This window comes from Lepisma saccharinum, chromosome 10 (genome assembly GCF_977018435.1).
Source record: "Lepisma saccharinum chromosome 10, izLepSacc3.1, whole genome shotgun sequence".
NCBI lineage: Eukaryota > Metazoa > Arthropoda > Insecta > Zygentoma > Lepismatidae > Lepisma > Lepisma saccharinum.
Genome location: NC_139238.1, coordinates 10,770,794 through 10,790,975, shown reverse-complemented (window position 1 = coordinate 10,790,975; position 20,182 = coordinate 10,770,794). Strand labels below are relative to the sequence as shown.

General features: G+C 37.3%; 1 protein-coding gene across 1 annotated transcript in view; it reads left to right on the top strand.

The window, feature by feature from the left end:
• The window catches only part of Naa15-16 (N-alpha-acetyltransferase 15/16), a 225,806-nt gene that overhangs the window by 19,825 nt on the left and 185,799 nt on the right, over positions 1-20,182 (top strand). Inside the window, exons 4-8 of the mRNA XM_083129528.1 lie at positions 1,794-1,928; positions 3,008-3,155; positions 3,757-3,972; positions 8,159-8,338; positions 13,004-13,179. Coding sequence (XP_082985654.1) covers positions 1,794-1,928; positions 3,008-3,155; positions 3,757-3,972; positions 8,159-8,338; positions 13,004-13,179 — 855 coding nt within the window. The remainder of the gene's footprint in view (positions 1-1,793; positions 1,929-3,007; positions 3,156-3,756; positions 3,973-8,158; positions 8,339-13,003; positions 13,180-20,182) is intronic.

The window sequence follows — 20,182 nt, the reverse complement described above, 5'->3', positions numbered from 1 at the left end:
TAAGATCTAGAGGATCCAGGCTTGAGGCTTGGTTGAGCCTGCATTTTTTGTCAAACCATAAGGTTCATCTTGTATGTATATATTACTTGCGTTCTTGTTTTTTTTTTTGTTACAAGCAAGTTGATACATTTACTGATGTGATGTTTCAAAAGAGCACACACTGCATGCATCAGACATTTATTTGTAATTTTAAGATGAATATCTTTTAAATTGCTTGTAACAAATGTAAATTAGAAGAAAACCTAATTGAAACTAAATTAGCTATTAGCCTTGCTTACCCAAATGGTTTAGCATGTTTAAAATTGGTGAACTTCGAGGTTCAACCCACCGGCCCCCATGGTGGAGTGGTTTAGCACATCGCGCTACGATGTGGGTCCCAGGTTCAAATCCCGGCCTGGGCAAGGATGTTTGTGAGTGTCCTTTCATCAATGTAATTATATCATCACTCATCCCCATCTTTGCAAATTGGCCAAAAGTGGCACAAAACAAGATGTACAGTCAACGGCAAAGATAATGGTAGGCAAATTGTCCACTGCTATTTTAATTACTTTTTTTGTTCTACATCCTGTGTTGTTTTAAGGAAAGGAACTATGTTGGTTCGAAGCAGGCATTGTTCTTTGCTTATTGAAGTCATTATTTCAATTTGTTGTTATCATATTGTGTAATTCAGACCGAATGAAAATGGTGGTGGACAATTTCCCTACTGTTTCTTTCGCCGTTGGGTGTACAATAAAGCAATTCAATCAATCGGTCAACGAAGGATCGAACCAGGTCTTTAGCACTCTTTTCCAGCGTGGTTGACCCTCAAATCTTCAGTAAGTTAATAAAGTCCATTGTAATCCTGCATTAAATAAAGAGGTGAAACATTAAGGCTCCTTATAAAGTATATACATGATATTGTTTTCCTGTATTAGTTACTTCTATATTGTCACTCTTATCAGTATAAAACAATTTCTACCAGCTCATCACCTAGTAAATGTAATTGCAATGGAACCCAGTTCTTCACTTTTCAAGGACCATGGTGAAAACAAACTTAAATTAATACTTCAATATTGATAAATGTTAATACCTGTTAATACACTAAAATGTGTGTTTCTCTTTGCCAGAATATCATCACATAAAAAAGTAAAAGCAAGTATGACCGGCATTCAAGTCAAACCAGGACTTCTGAGTTTATTAAATTATAGAACAATTTCAAGGAGTGGAAACTATATATTTTTCAACATACTCTCCTCCTACTTATATACACTTACCACAGTGTTTAACTAATGTGTGGATAACGTCTACATGAAAAGGTTAGTAAATTTGCCTGAACCATCCAAGGACACCTTGCCTCACCATGATCCGGATCGTCAATGACGGACGTACGGACATCTTTGAATTGTTTACACCATTCAGATGTCTTACTATGGCTGACCGTCTCATCACCATACTGAGTTTGAAGTATTTTGTGGATCTCCGTGAATTTTACCCCTTCGTTGACAAACTTCCACACATGCTGTTCCATTCGCGTACTACTATTGTTGTCTGCCACCTTTATTAACAGTCTCTGGATTGGCCCATAACACGTGTCTGCCTATCAGTAATAGGACACACTAGCCACTTAATGCTGTGTGTAGTACCACCACGCGAGCATACATTGTTATGCCTGTAAAATTAAAAGTTCTGGTTTGACTTGAACGCCCCTCATATGTTACACTATGTTCCATTTGTTTATTGTCACTTCATTTCCAAGAACTCAGTTTACTTTCTCGTCATGTATTTATGCATTGCATTTTTCTTTTTCTGTTCAGGACACCAGGTATCAGCTATTTATGTTGCGTCCAACACAGCGAGCATCATGGATCGGATTTGCAATGGCATATCATCTGCTCAAGGATTACGAAATGGCTTTAAAGATATTGGAGGCATTTCGTAAAACTTTGGTTGTAAGTACTTTCTTGCATCATATTTGAATTGTTTATCTTCACTGGCAAAAGTGTATTTGATTGGAAGTGCTAATAATAAATTAGAAAGAGACATAAAAGAAGGCATTACAGTTATAAAAACAAAAATAGGTAATTTAAATAACAATAAATTTGAAAACTTTTATTTAACCTGGGGACCAAAAATCCAGAAAATATAGAATCAAGATGGTGACATTTGCCTGTTTGGCAATCCCTTTAGACTTTTAATTTAGAGGATGTAATTCTTTTGTGGGTGCAGTTTCATATTTTTGTAAAGGAAAAGAAAATCAGGGATACCAAATGTCATAAAAAAGTATGAATTTTAATGAAAAACAAAAGTAAACTTAATATTAGGAATGGTACAGATTAATCTGTACTGTATCAGCTGATATAGGCATATCAGTGTACCAATCATTTTACCGATCCAATATATCTATAAATATCTTATAATATAGTGCAAAATTCTGCCATTTTTTAATAACTTTTACAAATAATCTCCACACCCTACTTTTTAAAACAAGTAAATGTCTAAATATGCAACCTCTTTTGCACTTCAGTTACCTCGAAACACACATTTATTAAGGAGGTCGGTGAACCATTCCTCTTGAAGAACTACTTGGCATTTTATATCTGATTGATAGAATATCGGTATTGATAAATTTTATGTCTGCACTTTATCGGTATTGGCCAAGATTTTATCTTGGCTCTTTCCTACTAAACATGCAAAGTAATATTTTTTGAGGCTGACTTATTATTGAATAAAATGTTTAAAATTGTAACAGAGATGATTTTCATTTCATTAAATTAATTATTTATGGGAATAACAATAAACATTGCCATACAGTTTCAGACTAAGCTGTTGGCTGGTTTAAGAGTCATTATTTTGTAAATAAATAGCTGCTGACATCTTTTTTGCCAGATATTGATGGAATGAATTTGTGAAATATGAATTGATATTTGGAATTCTAAATGTAAGATTATTTTTAAAAGTATCACATTACAGTTTTTGAAGGACACTTTCCTGCACACACACATATACAGGATGTTATTTTTTGTTTCAGAAAAGCTCATATGATTATGAGCATAGTGAACTTCTGTTGTATCAGAACATGGTGATCCAGGAGTCTGGCTCATTGGAAGAAGCGCTTGCACATCTAGACAAGTACTGTGAACTGATATGTGATAGACTTGCTGTTTTGGAAACTTACGGTAAGTGCCAATAATTTATTGCAAATGTAAAGTTATTTGAACTAGTTTAATAAACTCCAGATACTTTCCATGTATAACATGTCAGAACTTAATTTTTCCACAAAAATCCTTGGAGTTTTATCATTCAACTTCAATATGATTTATTGTAACTTATAACTCCATAGAGATTTAAACAACAACAACAAAACACAATCTATCTCTACATAGCAAATGACTCAGTGTATCTTTACATCTTCTTCTCAACCTGTCATTGTTTATTGCTAACATTTTTTTTTAAAAAAAAATTGACAAATTTTGAACTTCTATGTTAAAACGTGTTCACTCCATTCTGTGGGGAAAGTTCTGTCTTTCCATAGTGCTCTTTTTGTTGTGTTGTCATGTCTGATTAATTTTGAAAAACTGCTGTATTCATAAAGATTGTGATCCTTCGTAATTAAGCAAAGCAGGCAACAACAAAAAGAGCACTTCAGATACCTGGTACTTCCCTTCACAATACTTTCACTGTGTTCGCTGCATAACACCACAAATAAGATTACTTGTCGGTTTACGTGAGTAATCCAATGTTTGTTTGTAATTGACCATATCTTTTTTCTCTCTCCAGGTCATTTGTATCTAGAGCTTAAGAGGTTTCCATCAGCGGAAAGAGTGTATGAAGAGCTTCTCCAGCGAAATCCAGAAAACACGTTGTATTATTATAAACTCCAAGAAGCTAAACAGTTGCAAATTACAGAAGACAAGCTAAAACTCTATGAACATTACCAAGAACTATTTCCTAGAGCACAGGCTCCTAAAAGACTACCTCTGAATTTTGCAACCGGTTAGTATGAAAATGCTTGATTAGTAGTTGTGTATTAGAAAAGATAATAGTATTTTCAACCACGTGGACATAATAGTGTACCGTATTTACGTGTGTATAATGCACACCCTGGTTTTTGATGGGAAAAGACATTATTATAAATTAATAATTATAGTGCTTGCTGGGTTATTCAAAAATGTCCACTCTATTTGCATTGAAATACACGGTTGATTTTTCACTGTTGAATTTTGAGAAAAGCAAATAACCATGAAGGACCAAAATGCAACAAAACCCTGCAAAAATACTAAAAATGACCAATAACAAACAATAAGAAAATGTCAGGAATGGAAAATATAAACAGTGTTAGCATCATCTTCCTGGTCACGAAAAAATATTTTGCATCAATTTCTGAGTCCTGGGTTGTGTAAATAAATCTAAGATTAAAAAAGAATGGATAGGTTGTTATAATATAGTTACAATGTATCAGGTCTTATATTCTATGACTTAGCATATTACTCGAACGTCCCACATCCTCACAGGTGCCTTGGACCTGGATCTTGAAGGAAGAAAATTAAGGGAAAATGTTTTTTTAGTTCTTGCCAGAATGAGCAGAAGCTTTATCATAACAACCAATTTTTACAATAACACTTTCCTCCTTATTTTAATAGCAAAATAATCTAATACAGTTATTTTTAGTGGTTTTCATTGATTTTATCTGCGACGTTTCGTTCTGGTTTCCCAGAACTTTCTCAAGCTACACTAAGATATACATACAAAAACACAACCTCACATGGCTAGTGACTCTACACTTCTGTGAGGTGTGAGGTTGTGTTTTTGTATGTATATCTTAGTGTAGCTTGAGAAAGTTCTGGGAAACCAGAACGAAACGTCGCAGATAAAATCAATGAAAACCACTAAAAATAACTGTTATTATTTTACATGTATAAAAAGGTGTTATGCGAACCTTTAAGAAGAACATTTTAATAGCTGTGGTCAGATAGCATTTCAAAATAAGAGTAATGTGGTTTGTGATAGAAGATAATTTTTTCCCCCCACACAGTGCCATCAATAGGCAAATTTTATAAAATGCAAACTTCTTTGATATTGTAATAGTGCTGTCCTAGTTCTAGAAATTATCCTCGAAAAGTTATCTATTGTCACACATCATAAGAAGCAATTGCATCTTCCCTGTCTCCAGATTTACATGGCTATTGGTTGCATCAAGCTTGTGGACCGGAACATATTTTTAAAGTTATTTTCAATTCATACATAAATTATAGAAGAGGGTGGAGTGTAAGGGGTGACCTTTGGTGAAAGCACCCACGAGTAAAACCTGACTCATACATAGTATGGTAACTGAAATTTTTGCAGGCCAATAAGGCTGTGGCATCTGGACCTACGGCCAGTATAATCATCCATAAGGCTGTGTGTTGTTCTGTGATTTGTCCTGTGTTTAGTTCCCCAGCTTTCATTTAGGCAAGGAGATTTTATTCCTCGGAGACATGCGTTGATTTTAGCTACAGTAAAGTGCTGAACCTTGTATAGTGTGACTGGTGCAAAATACCATAATTGCTGACACCCACAATTTTAATTTCAAATCAATCAGTCATAAATTATGAAAGAGGTAACAACATTTTTTATGTTCTATTTCCTTTCCCACAACATTCACTATGATGGGTTTTCCATTCCCATGTAAGCAGCATATCCTAATTTTCAAGTTGTTTTTTTTTTTTTTCAGTAAAATGTGTCGGGCAGTGACGGCACCAGGTAAAAGTGACTGGGGAGGTGGAAGGGGGATGAAAAAATATATTTTGGGGGGGGGGGCAGTCTCATTAAAATGCCCGAAAATACTACATACTGTATATATAATAAATATATAATAATAATACTACTACTAATAATTATTATTATGTTTATTATATTCATGTATGGTGTTTGTCCTTCAGAGTGGACGTTTACTGCCTAAATTTACTTCTTGACTACGAGTTTATCTCCATATGATTCTCTTCAATAAAGGCATTAATTCTTCTTTTTTTTTATTTGTGGGAACTTCCGCAACTTGCATTGTTTCTAGTGGCCTATTTCAGTATTGGAAGACATTTATAATTCATCGTCTTTCTTGAGATGAAACTACTTATATAAATATTCAAGTTATAAAATAATAATATAGGGATGAGCCGATATGAAATTTTGGCTGATAATGATAAAGTACCGATATAAATTTTACCGATACCGATAACCGATATTCTGCCGATCCGATATAAAATTAGAAATGGTCCTTGAAGAACCTGAAATGATGATTGATCTCCTTAATAAATGTGTGTTTCAAGGTGACTGCGTGCAAAAGAAGTTGAATATTTAGACATTTACTTTTTTAGAAAAAAGGCATGGAGATTATCCGTAAAAATTACAACAAAATGGCAGAATTTTGCACTAAATTATAAGGTATTTATCGATATATTGGATCGGTAAAATAATCGGTAATTTTACCGATAAACTGATACACTGATATGCGTATATCGGATGATACCGATAGAGTACCGATTAATCGGTCCCATCCCTATAATAATATAAATGACGAAAAAAATGTTTAGAAGAGTTTAATTTTCTTGCAAAATAAACGTGACGTTGGAAGAAATTAATCATCTTAAGTATTAGAAACAAGCAACTCAAGTCAATTAGTGAAGTGCAATTCTCCTGTAGTAGAATTCTGCTGCTTTGGAGAACACATTGCCCACCTTCGGTCCGTTCAAGACTTGGCATTCATTCCTTCTCAATAGCAAGGACAGCCAAATGAGGCAGCTGCCATCAAGCATCCTGTTTCGAGCAAGGTTTCAAACACAAGAAGGTTTTGTCACGCTGCATTGGAAACTGGAATTCTTAAATAGAATGAACTAGTGTGTGAACCTTGTGAAATGCCAATTTGCATTTTAAGGTTGAAGTTCAATACATTTCCGAATAATATCCCCTCATTTTGAAATTAAGTTCAAGAGTATCGAAGAAATTCCTTTTGGTAAGGTTTGCCGCAGACTCATCATCTCGAAAATCAAGTCTCTGAATAGTAAGAAACCGTGATGCATCCACAACAACTGACATGTAGTGTCTGTTTTCTTGGATCATCTTTGGTCCTGGGTTTGATACCCGGTGGAGGCACTTTAAACTGTAGGTCCAGTCCCGATTAGCCTTACTGGGCATAAACTAGACATAAAACACAAATCAACCAACCAACCAAATCTTGAATCACCTTCGAATGTCTTTTACCACAGACTATGTGCTTTTACTAATTAGCATTGACATTGTCACTAACAACAATCCACGATTAGAATAATTTGCTTGTACTACAGATGATGTTTTGTGGTCCTCAGAATTTTCGTTAAAACCATCCACATTCAATGCTTCTTTCCAGTTCTTAAAACAGGTTAAAACTTAGTTAATCGCGATGATTAAAGGACATAAATGAATGAGAAATTGCCTATCGCCAGGTCGGTGCTCGAATCTTGAACGAAAGTCACACACACATATATATATATATTAAAAAACTAAGTATGCTGACCAAGGCAGTAATTTATTTTATTAAAAACATAAACTAAACGTAACGTTCCAACCTTCTAGCAAGGTCTTCATCAGACTCTGTATCAAGTACAAAAGTAACAAGATACACAAAAAGGGCATTGTTACTTTTGTACTTGATACAGAGTCTGATGAAGACCTTGCTAGAAGGTTGAAACGTTATGTTTAGTTTATGTTTTTAATAAAATAAATTACTGCCTTGGTCAGCATACTTAGTTTTTCATAATCATGGAAACAAGGCCTAATGGTGTTATATATATATATACTAAAACAAATTAATGTGTGTTAGTCAAGTTGGTATTAAAAGTAGGAAAAATGATATCATGCAGAATACACCACTTAGAGAAGGTGAAAATCGTCACACTCTTATAAATGACCTCTCTTATTATTCGATATTTCATTAACTTCAGTTGGGGGGCAGACGGGGGGTGAAGTGTCTGACCAAGGGGCACTCCCCCTGCCCCCCTTTGGCATCATCACTGGTGTGGGGAACTAGAGTAAATATGGTATAAATATTCCAACAAATTTTAAGTTTTCACAACATTAAAATATTAAGGCTGTAAGTTTGATCTGCAACACGAATTTTATTTGAATGAATATAAAAATCATGATTAATAACGATGACATTTCTTTGCAGGTGAACAATTTAGGATATTAGTTGACAAATACCTGAGACAAGGACTTCATAAAGGAGTGCCACCATTGTTTGTAGATATGCGGTCATTGTATAAAGATCCAGAAAAGATTGACATTGTCGAGAAACTAATGTTGCAATATGTCGACGCTCTGAAGGCTGTTAATAGGTTTAGTGAAGATGGTAAGTATCGGGAGCAACAGAATGCAATTTATTTACGTAGCTGACAGGCATAATGGTTAGGAAATCTTATCCTTAGTGCTACATATTTATGGTGAATAAAATATCAAGATTTCTGTAGAAAGCTGGATACGTTTGTGGATCTAAAGCAGTTTAAAATGGCATTTTGATGTTAAAATGGTAAATATTATCCTAAATTTGATTTTAAAACTGTACTTATTACACATAATAAACATTTCCTTTCTAATAGCACATTGGTGTAGTTCAGGTATATCCTCAGGATATATAATGTATATATATATATATATATATTTATTGTGTGTGTAAGCATGTGCAGCCTCCACCATATATAGTGATTAACAAATCACATTGCTAAACCAAGACAGAAGCCAGACCTTTTATTTATGTAGCATCAGTTTTTGATGATGAAAATGATAACAGTGGTACAGTGCAGGCTGAAGTTTCAATGCCAGGCGACCAGCCGTCTACATCATATTCAGATAATTCCTTCAGCCTACAGCAGCACCTGTGTTAATGGGTCCATCTTTTGCTTCTCAAATATTTACAGAACAACTAATAAATTGCCCTTGTTAGATAATTGATCTTTTTAACTGTTTTTAACCCAACTTACCTACCAATGTTTTAAACTTTGACTATTCTTGACATAACTCCTGAAGAAGCCACATGATGTGGCAAAAGGTAGAGTAAAACAGTAAGTACATGCCAAAACTGGACTTCAGTTACTTAGTGAAATTTTCCTTGATTTTGCATAACTTGCAGGATAGTTCTGATAATTTTGTGTCTGTAAATAAACTGTAGGTTTCGTATTTGAGAGTCCATTTTGCAATGTGTAGTTCAATTCATGTTATTTAGTTAAATAAACATGGTAGGGAATTGTACCTCACACCTCTCAAAAATTTAAGAAAAATTAACATTACAGTGTGTTACTTCACATTTCAGGGTTTAATCAACAGCTAAATATGCATGCCTCTAACTATTAGAATATCTTTCTGGCACTGAACATAAGCATGAATTCATGTTAAGGGGAATAAACAATGCGGTTGATAATATAAGACGTAAGCGAGTTACCAAAAATATATCTGCAAAACTTACTTGTAAATCTTTAGTAACTCGCTTACGTCTTATATAAGCATGAAGTCTGAGGTTGTCTTGGTATCTCAATGGTAGAGCATTTGCTTGGAATGGCAATGACCCAAGATCAATCCTTCAAACAAAAACGGAGGAGCAAGGGGGGGGGGTCAAATTAAGCCTGCCTCCATCCTGGTAAACCAGGATGTCAGTGTTTCTGAATTTAATGGTTCCTCCCGCATTTTTTGTTCTCCTCCTCTTCATAAATTTCAATTTACATACATAAATACATTAGGAGAAAAAATGAGAGTATTCTATACATACATTGGCGAGTTCAAATTTATATTTATGTATTGGCCCGTTCTTTTGCAAAGGATTGTTATTTATTTAATGATTTAGTTTATTTAATAATTAGTTAAACTACAGAAGGTCTGTCCACGTTTATGGAAGCGATTCAGAACGTCTGCCCAGGATGCTGTTATGACGCTCCAGGAGAACTGAGAACTCCAACCAGTATTTTCCCTTACTTTGGAGGAAGCCCCCCCCACAGGTCACTCTCGCAGTGCCTGAAAGCGCAGGTGGGAGGAAATTTGCTGGGAAGATCAACTACCCCAAATAAAATATGACGTCAGAAACCCCATCTGAGTATCCGTAATTTTCGTATGACGCTCCAGGAGAACTGAGAACTCCAACCAGTATTTTCCCCTTGTTTTGGAGGAAGCTACCCCACAGGTCACTCTGCATAAAATTTAAATTACCATAATTCCTATACCATTTATGGTTTTTAATGCACTCTCAATGAGTTACAAACACACTGTACAAAGTTCAACTGTTATATATAGAAAAATACAAGATTCTTGTTTCTTATCAATGAGTACTCGAACCAGATAATGAAAACGTCACCCGTTAGTTAATGTCCATCATGACATTCCACACGAATTTTTGTGTGAATTATCTTGCTACACACGCCTCACACGAATGCATGCATTTTCATACACTGTTTAGTTTTGGTAGATCTACCTAATTTGCGTCGACATGAGCTCATGCAAAATGTTTGGAAAACGACAGCTTACCTTGTGAAGCCGGAATAAGATGCCATGCCGCTGTCCCTCTGCGGACTGTTTGGGCACGATATTTTCAACATATCACTTACGCATCTTCAATCTCAAATACTTGCAGACATTCCTCTTCCGTTACCGGTGTGGAAAGAACACTCAGTTCTTGTCTCACAAACGTGTGATCACCAAAATTTTACGGGAAAAGATTATCCCTTCACTTCACCAACAAGCTTCTTCCGCTCCATCTATTTTCCAGTTCCTTCTCCCTTTTTTTCTTCCTCTTCTTCTACTCCTTCCCACCGTCTTTTTGTGTACAACACAATTAATTCGGATAATTTGTCAGTTTATATAGTTATATAACATCACCATATTTGCAGATGTATGTGTCCATGATGTTTTTGCAATAAATGATTGAACAAACTTTCTGTCTTTATTCATGCGATAGCATGGAGAATATCACGCTGTAAGTTTTATAGGTTATCGCCATCACTGCAAATTGTCCTTGCGTGCAGCCGCCGTCACATCAAAATGTCCTTGTGCATAGCGATAGCAAACTGTTTTTGGCGGTAAATTTTACGACAATGAGATCTTCAACAACAAGAGATTAAAATTTGTTACAAAGGCACTTGCAAAACCATGACTTTGAATTTAACTTCAAAATAACATTCACGTACAATGTGATTTAAGAATTTTACAATTTATAATGACTTACAAATGGTGCCATCTAGCGTTATTTTCTGAAATTCGTATTGTACAGGTTTATGGACGTACGTAGATTATTTAAATGTTCTCAACATTCATTACATTCTTTTAATCTTATGATGCCATATGACAATAACCATCATACTGTAATCACACGGGAAGCATGCGAAGCAGAGCAATCAGAAACTAGGTGTGTGGAGAAGACGCTAGCAGACAGTGAAGTTCGCCGAGCAGAAAATGCCTGCAAAAGTGACCCCATTCTGGGAGGGGTACATCACAGCTCTTTCCGACATACGATACAGCTACAGTGAAATTTCGAAACAGTGTCGTCGAAGGGTTTCACCATTTCCAAGAAGGGTATTGCCAATGCAATGAAATGCAACAAAAATGCACAGCCAGAGGAAGTAGGTGTGCGCACAGTGGCAAGGAAACAACACCCCCATCCCAAACGTACAATGGATGTGGTTCGACAAGTGTAGAAGATGGTTACAAAGGAGAATCCACCGATACAAAGAGCCATTGCCAGGAGTGTTGGAAGATCCAAAACAACTGTGCACAGGATATCAGCCAGGATTTACGGCTTCAAGTGAAGCATATGCCACGTGTTCACACACTCACAGACAAACACATCCATGAACGCAGGGTCCATTGCAAACGGCTCTGTGAACGATATTTAGCTGGTGACAAATGGAAATATGTGGTCACCTTAGATGAGGCCTGGATCTATTTGTCAAACTCCAAGCGGGTCCGAGCCATTTACTATCATCCAAAGGATGCCAAGGACCAGGCAAATTGGGTGCGCACGTGCCGCGAAAGTTTTCCCTGTGGCTTCATGGTGGTTGCCTTTTTTTGCCACAAAGGGAAACTTCCCCTGCATCGAGTTGCACACAATGTGAAAATTAATGCAGCATACTATCAACAGCACGTTCTGGATCCATTATACCGGCAGGATATGCAGTCTTTACGTGGTGCTGAGGTGTCGAAGATCGTCATTCATCAAGACAAGCCATCCAGCCATATGGCTCGAACAACTGTGGCATACATGGCCCGCCAAGCGCGTGACACCGGGATCCGTGCTATCCCATATTCCAACATTCCTGTCAAAGTCTCCCGACGCTACACCAATGGACTTTTTTGCCTTTGGGTGTTTGAAGCCAGCGATTTCCTTACGTCGCGCATGCACATTGAATGGCATGTGGAAAGTGCACCAAGAGGAGTGGTCCAAACTTGATCAGACTTCCCTGAACAAAAGCCTCCTCCAATGAAAACTTCGGTGTCGGGCTATTGCCTATAGTCAGGGTCGTCATATCGAGCACAACCGGTGGTGGAAGCATGGCTTTACGCCCTAGGCCAGGTGTCACAAAATTGTTTCCATAGACGTTGACTGACCTTCTGTATTAGTGATTTTATGTTGAGTTTTATGTTAGTTTATGGTTAGTTTTAGTTATGGTATGCTATGTACAGGTAGGATAACCATTCTGGAATCCATAATAGTTAATGGTTTGTGTGGTTTGAGAAGTTTGGGTTGTGAGGTGACCATTTAGATGGGGTTTATGTTGTAAGAACTTCATTGGGGGGTTGGCTTGGATTAGTCTGCAGGAATGTTAATACCCCTGTCTGGTTTCCAGATCATGTTTCATATTGTTCATTGCTAGGAAGGGGTCAATCCTTAGTCAAGCCATAAATTTGAACAACCTTGCATTAAGTTAAGATTATGGGAGATATTAGGACAGTTTCAAATTTAGTCTGTGGGAGTTGCATATTTATAATGTACTTTATTTCTTTGTTGAATAATAAAATGTCTTTATTTCTTTTGCAGAAGCTGAGACTGTTCCTGCAGAACCTGCATCCGCTCTTCTGTGGGCTTATTACTATCTCTCCCAGCATTATGACTATCTTAATGAGACAGAGAAAGCCTTGCATTACATTGATGCTGCAATTGACCACACACCCACTCTCATAGAATTGTTTGTATGTAAGGGCAAAGTATACAAGGTAAGATACATTCATTATTGAAACAATCAAATTTGATTATGGTAAAATAATTCCATGCAAATACAGGAAAACCTCGTTAATACGAAGTTCAAGGGACCAAAAAATGTCAACTTCGAATTAAACGACTTCGAGTTATCCAAACTTTTCAAGATGGTGCCTGTTTTTCAGGTGTAAATAAAGTAGAGTATAAATTACCCCCACAACGGATGTTTTATACTTGGTGGTAGCTCAGAAAATAAGCTTTATATGTACTGCATAATAATATTGTAAGTTTTAAAGAAAGGGTAAAAAATGTTACACAAAATGAGGACGCGGACACAAAGATTTCAAGGAGACTGTAATACCATTTATCCTGCGTAGTTATACAACCTGTTATGCACAGGATGCATATTGTGGGAAGGACAATAGAACATGAAATAGTTTTCACCAAAGAAGTCTTTTAAAAAGTGGTATTTTATTTCAATTGTGCACATTTGTGGCTCTCACACAAAATTCTTACAATTCTAGTACATAAGAAACCCGTTTGCACGGAGACCTACGGAAAGGAAAACAATCTCTCATTCATTGCAAGAAGCGAAACTCTGAAGAATCTTGACAGCCGCCATACTGGCACGAGCAAAAGACGGGAGATAATCGGACAATGAATTTTGGATTTTATGTGGGTTCACTAGAACATTGTCCGTTACAGGATTATCTGATAAGATAAGATTCCCTTGGGGGACAACACAACCTTTCTACAGCGCCGCACTCGATAATCACTCTGGTTTAGTTTCCACTTTAAACTGTATATTTAGTCCCGATTAGCTCATCAGCATAAAATGAACTCAAAACAAGCTTTAGGAAACTTGCGTATTTTCAGATATGAAATCCAATTTATTGTTGGATTTAGGAGTATGCTATTCTGGAGGTCAAATACTTGCTCCGCCAAAACTTTTCCTCTTGTATAACTTCTTTTTTTTTATTGGTCTTGTAGGAGGAAGGAGGAGGGTCATTTTTTTTCTTACCGTATGGTTTTTGTTTGTTTTGATGAACTTATTCAGAACTGGTTGCTTCATTTTAGACGTCAAAGGAAAGGAGGGGGATCCAACCTCACCCGAAATCAGCCCATGTGCGCACACGAGCAAGAAACTCGCAGCCGAAACAATTAGCATCAACCCCCCCCCCCCCCCGTTTGCTAATAGGAGAAGAGGGAGAAGTCACTCAGCCAACAAAACACTTTTTTTGGGCAAATTATATGACCGGCACAGTTGGGGAAACTTATGAAGCGGGAAACGGCAGTTACAACATACGTAAGATCGAGGTAAACTTTTGTGGAAATCTAGATGACAACGCATTAAGCTGGTTGATGATCTTTAGTTGGCATATGTGGCTTTGTTTATCTGTAACAGTTTCCCTTTTTTATGAAGTTCTACAGGGCACAAAGAATACGTTTTTAATGAAAGTGGTTACCGGAAATTGTCGGCTACCAGGACAAGAGTTGCTTGCTCACGGAAAACTGCTGAATCTCGAGCTCCGAGCTAGACAGATGGGCGAGACTTCCAGGTGCCATGTGTCTTGTATTTTGGAACATTCCTGCGATCTTGGGGTGTATGGGGTAATGCTTCCACATAGTTCACCCAATTGTCAACCTCACTTCCACGTAGTACACCCTGGACTGAACTTTGCAGACAAACGAGGCTCTGACGACTGGCCCTGTGGCCAGTATAATTCTGTGTGTTGTGCTGTCTCTTGTCCTTATGTGTGCTGAGTGCCCCTTTACAGCCTCAGCTTGCTTTTAACGAGTCAGAATGTTTTTAAGATTTTAGTTATGCAATGTTAGTTGTTATTTGTAACGATAAGGGGCTGGACGGGTGCAAAATAGCCTTAGTGCTGACACACCCATAATTTTAAATTCAATTTCAATTTCCTGCGATCTTATCTCGCATTTCTCATCTGGCACTGGTGAATATTTCCAAGGTGCATTCAGCAGTGAAAGAGCTTGACCTGCCATGCACATTGACAAAGAATGCAAGTCCAGTGGCCATTTCGGGCTGCTTCCCTCGAGTTGTCAGCAGCTCTTAGGACAAGGAAACATGTCAAGGTCAAGTTAAAATAACGTCCAAGCTCTCTCCACATTCAGTCTTCTCTTACCGACTTACGCAGGTGTCTACTTCTAATTAAGCGAAACCAGTTTTGTCGAAGGGTCTTGTAAACAACTTCGTATTAAAAATTATCCATATTTCGATTTATCTGTACTAAAATACATTATAAATCCTATCTTATCGGTTGGGGAGTGGGAATAACTTTGGATTAAAGGGTACTTCGTATTAACCACTATCGTATTAACGATGTTTTCCTGTAATTATAATAGCTTGGAGAAAACCCTGGAACTAATTAGGAGATGAAGGCATCATTCTATATTTCATGTTGTTTGCTTTTGATGAGATTGGTAGAAAAATGGTTATTGGTATTGTGATATCACTAGGGTGACATATTTATGGTGTATAAAATATCAAGATTTTGGTACAAACTCTAGGCACATTTCGGGATTAAAAAAGCAGCATATAAAATGGCATTTCGGTGTTAAAGTGATGAATGTAACCCTAAATTTGATTTCAAAACTACATTAATTTACACAAAATGAATATTTCCTTTCTAATATCACATTCATGTAGTTAGTAGAGTATTAAGTTTTTTCTCTGGAAAGGACTCCATGTTTGCTTGTCAAATATTTACAGCAGAATTAATCAACTTTGTTTGATTTGCATAAGTTACAGGATAATTCAGTCTTCAGAAAGTGTTGTATGGGTAAATAAATTCCAAATTTCATGCTTAATAGTTAGAGGCACATATTTTTGGTAAATAAAAAAGCAAAATTTCGGTACAAAAACTGAGACAATTTCAGGTTCAAAAGCGGTAAATAAAATAAAATATCGGTGTTATAGTGGTAAAAAACTGGATGAAAAGTGGTACATAAAAATACTTTTTGGTTTTAAAATTGTGAATATAATACTAAATTTGATTTTAAAACTACACTTATTCCACAGAATTAACATTTCACTTCTAATAGCACATTTATGTAGTTATCAGAGTATTAAGTTTATTTCTGTGTAAAGGAGTCTATTTTTGCTTCTTTAATATTAACAGCAAAAAAAATAAAAAAAAAATTGCCGGGAATTGCATAACTCTCAGGATGATTCAGACCTCTGAAGGTGTCGCGTGTTTAAGGGTTAATTTCGCTTTTTGCAGTTCATTTCGCATTATTTCGTGACAAGACATGGTCACAAAATGCATCTCACGCCATTTAAAAACATGGAAAATTAACACTACAATGTGTTTTTTTCAAATTTCATTTTTTTGCCAAAAACGAAATATGCATGCCCCTATTAATAGTTTATTTTGCATTTTGCAGTTCATTTCACATCATTTCGTGACAAAACATTGTCGGAAAATGTATATCACACCTTTCAAGAACATGAAAAATGAATATTACAATGCATTATTTCACATTTCATGTTTTCGTCAAAAACAAAATATGCATGTGCCTAGTTATCACTATTAGTTAAAATTTCATTTTTGTCCCATCACTGCAATTTTGTAAATTCACTTATGGCAACTGTTGCATATTATACAACAATATGTTCTTGTTAGGGCTGAGTTGATGTCAACATATTGGTATCGGAAAGTATTGGTTGGATTTTATTTATGGATACGGGCTGATACTCTTCTGGCATTTTGGTCTTTCATGTAGGGTGACCATAATATTTCGCCCCCAAAACGGGACATCCCAAGGAGGTCACGTTACTGCCCCCACCCCTTCCTGAAAAATAGCTTAGGCATAGCTAATTATGAAATTGTTATTATTATAAATAATTATGATTAACATAATATTACAAGGGTCGTTCAAGGTTGACCGGGATTTTCGTACGTAAGAAATCGATGAATAGCCGGATCATGATGAAACGTGCGGGTGACGTAATGTATTCCTTCGTGAGTAACTAGCGCCCGGCATGACGTATTTCGCGCATGCGCAGCAGTTGCAGCGAACATGGCGACAAGCAGTTTGTCTGTGGCTGTGGAGCAGCGGTGTGTAATCAAATTTCTCGTGAAGGAGAACGTAAAACCAGCTGAGATTTTCAGACGATTGCAAGCACAGTATGGTGAACAAACGATGTCGCGGACAAAAGTGTACGAATGGTGTGAGCAGTTTCGCGAAGGACGGGAGCTGGTGACAAATGAAGCGCATGGACACATTCGCCCGACTGCAGTCACACCAGTGAATATCGCACGTGTTGAGCAAATGATTCTTGAGAACCGGCAAGTAACAGTGCGGGATATTGCTGCCGAGGTGAATATCAGTGTCGGGAGTGTTGAGACAATCATTCACGACCACTTACGCTTCCGCAAAATCTGTGCAAGGTGGGTTCCCCGCCAGCTGACATTCGATCAGAAGTGGACACGCAGGACGGTCTGTGAACAGCTTCTGAATCGGTTTCGAGCAGAAGGTGATGAATTGTTGCAATCCATCATCACGTGTGATGAAACATGGTTGCACAATTCAACCCCAGAGACCAAAAGACGCAGCATGGAGTGGCAGCATAAAGGTTCCCCGCCCCCCAAGAAAAGCAAAACTCAGCCGTCCGCTGGAAAGATCATGGCAAGTGTCTTATGGGACATGAAGGGCGTTATTCATGTGGATTTTCTGGAGAAAGGGAGCACGATTAATGCCCAGTATTACTCCACATTGTTGAGTGGTGCTGTAAGAAAGTCCATTCGCAAGAAAAGACCTGGGATGTTGTCTGGAAATGTCATTCTTCTCCATGACAATGCCCGCCCTCACACGGCCAATGTGACAACAACTCTGGCCAACATGCGCTGGGAAGTTCTGCCCCATCCCCCCTACAGTCCGGATTTAGCTCCCAGTGATTATCATTTGTTTGCACCCCTTAAGACCATCTGGGAGGGAAGAAATTCACGACAGACGAAGCACTGCGGAGCGATGTCCTCCAGTGGCTACGACAACAACCAAGTTCTTTCTACGCCAAAGGAATTCGGGAGCTGGCAGAACGATGGCAACGGTGCCTCGGAGCACACGGATAATACTTTGAAAAACTGACATAGTTTGGTGTTTCTTCTGCTACCTATTTCCTCTGCAGAAATAAAAGTCCCGGTCAACCTTGAACGACCCTTGTATTTATTAAAGTATGGATCACATAAATGATACATCATAAACAATAAATGAAATATAATCTCCCGTTCTGAAAAGATATTATTATGATCTCTGTATGACTTACATAGTGTATCTGCTCCCTTCTGATCAACCTTTGATGCTCAAGTTGAGGAATGTCAGAATTATTCATCAATCTTTCAGAAAACTCCCCACATGTCCGACACACTACGAGAGATTTGACTTTTGAGTTTGTGTCAGGACACGTGGATTTAAATTCTTGTTGCAGGTCTGTATTGAAACTACATGTATGCTTCTTGGTCATGGTTATTCAATGTTCTACAAATAAAAAATACAAGCTAAACTGCTTTTTGCTCGAATGTTCTCGACGATAATGGAACATTTTGCTTGTTAAGAAGTGCTTGAAACGCAGACCAAATTCCATCAATAATTTTTAGCATGAAATGTCTGTCAAATTTAAACTTGATTTTCAAGCTAACTCCTAGACTTTTATAAAATGGGACAAATAAAGTAAAGGTAAAGGTAAAGTAAAGTGTTCCCCTGTGCATAGCACCACGCCATGAAGGCGTATAGGGGGTGTGGGGGTAACGCCCCACACTTTCTTGATCCGGTGGTGAGTGGGGGTGATGTGATCAGCATCATGCCCCTGACCACCTTTACCCCCCAGGGTTTCCCCCAGGTACCCATGCTATTCGACGCTGGGTAGGTGCCGGGGCCGCTTCCACCGTTAGAAAAGTTCCCGGATTTGAACCGGCCAGGGATCGAACCCGGGACCTTGAGCATGGTAGTCAGACGCGTTACCGACTGAGCCACCGCGGCCACTTAAATGGGACAAATAGTGGTATTAAATATCGACGGGATGACCGGGTCACTCCTCTAAAATGGGACGTATGGCACCCTACTTCCATGAGATCTGCAAAAATTCCACGTTGCCCTTTCACACAGTAATAATCCTGGAAATTATGCAAAATTCCAAGTTTCTATTAATTTTGCACCAGTGTTGTGTGGAAAAATTGCATTTTGCAAGTATATAAGAGGTATTTTAATATTCTTATGCAAATCATGAATATTTTGAAGCACAACTCTGATAGATTGTATCTTATAATTGGAAGTAGATAGTTGCACACTATTTTATTAAACAATATTTTGAACAACTTTTAATTATTACAATTTTCAAGCATCAATATCAGTATCAGTGACAATTGGTGAGAGCATCGGCATTGGTTTGGGTATCGGTTCAAAGTGGTATCACCTCATCCATAGTCCCTAAGTATTAGTAATGAGTAGAGCCTGAAAGTTCAGGCATTAATTTTGGTTAAAATAGGAAATGAGGCATTTATAATGTGGAAAATAGGCAATAAAAGCAAAAATAATAAGTACCAAAAGCACAAAAATAGGCACAATAAACCAAAAAAGTGACAAATTCCGACTCACTTATATCTATAATTTCATTCAAAAAATTAAAAGCTACATGGAAATAACATTTTTACTTTCCTTTGTTGCCTTGATTGCACATAACCACTAGCTGTTTTTTTTTCCACCAAGATTCATACCCATCTGTCAGAAAGAATGCTTTTTCTTAACAGAAAATGATGTCTCTACTTTGACAGAAGTAATTGGAGCATACATAAAACACACTATTGTAACCAGATTTATATCGTCATCATCATCATACTTTGCCGTTTCCTGTCTCTGGCTGGGTCGGCATAGAAGTCGAGCCTCTCCATTTTTTTTCCTTCTCTTCCACCACTTCTCTCTTTCCACAGTGTTCCAATCTTGTCGTCTTCTCCTAACACTCTCCCCTATCTGCTCTTTCCACCGACATCTTGGTCTCCC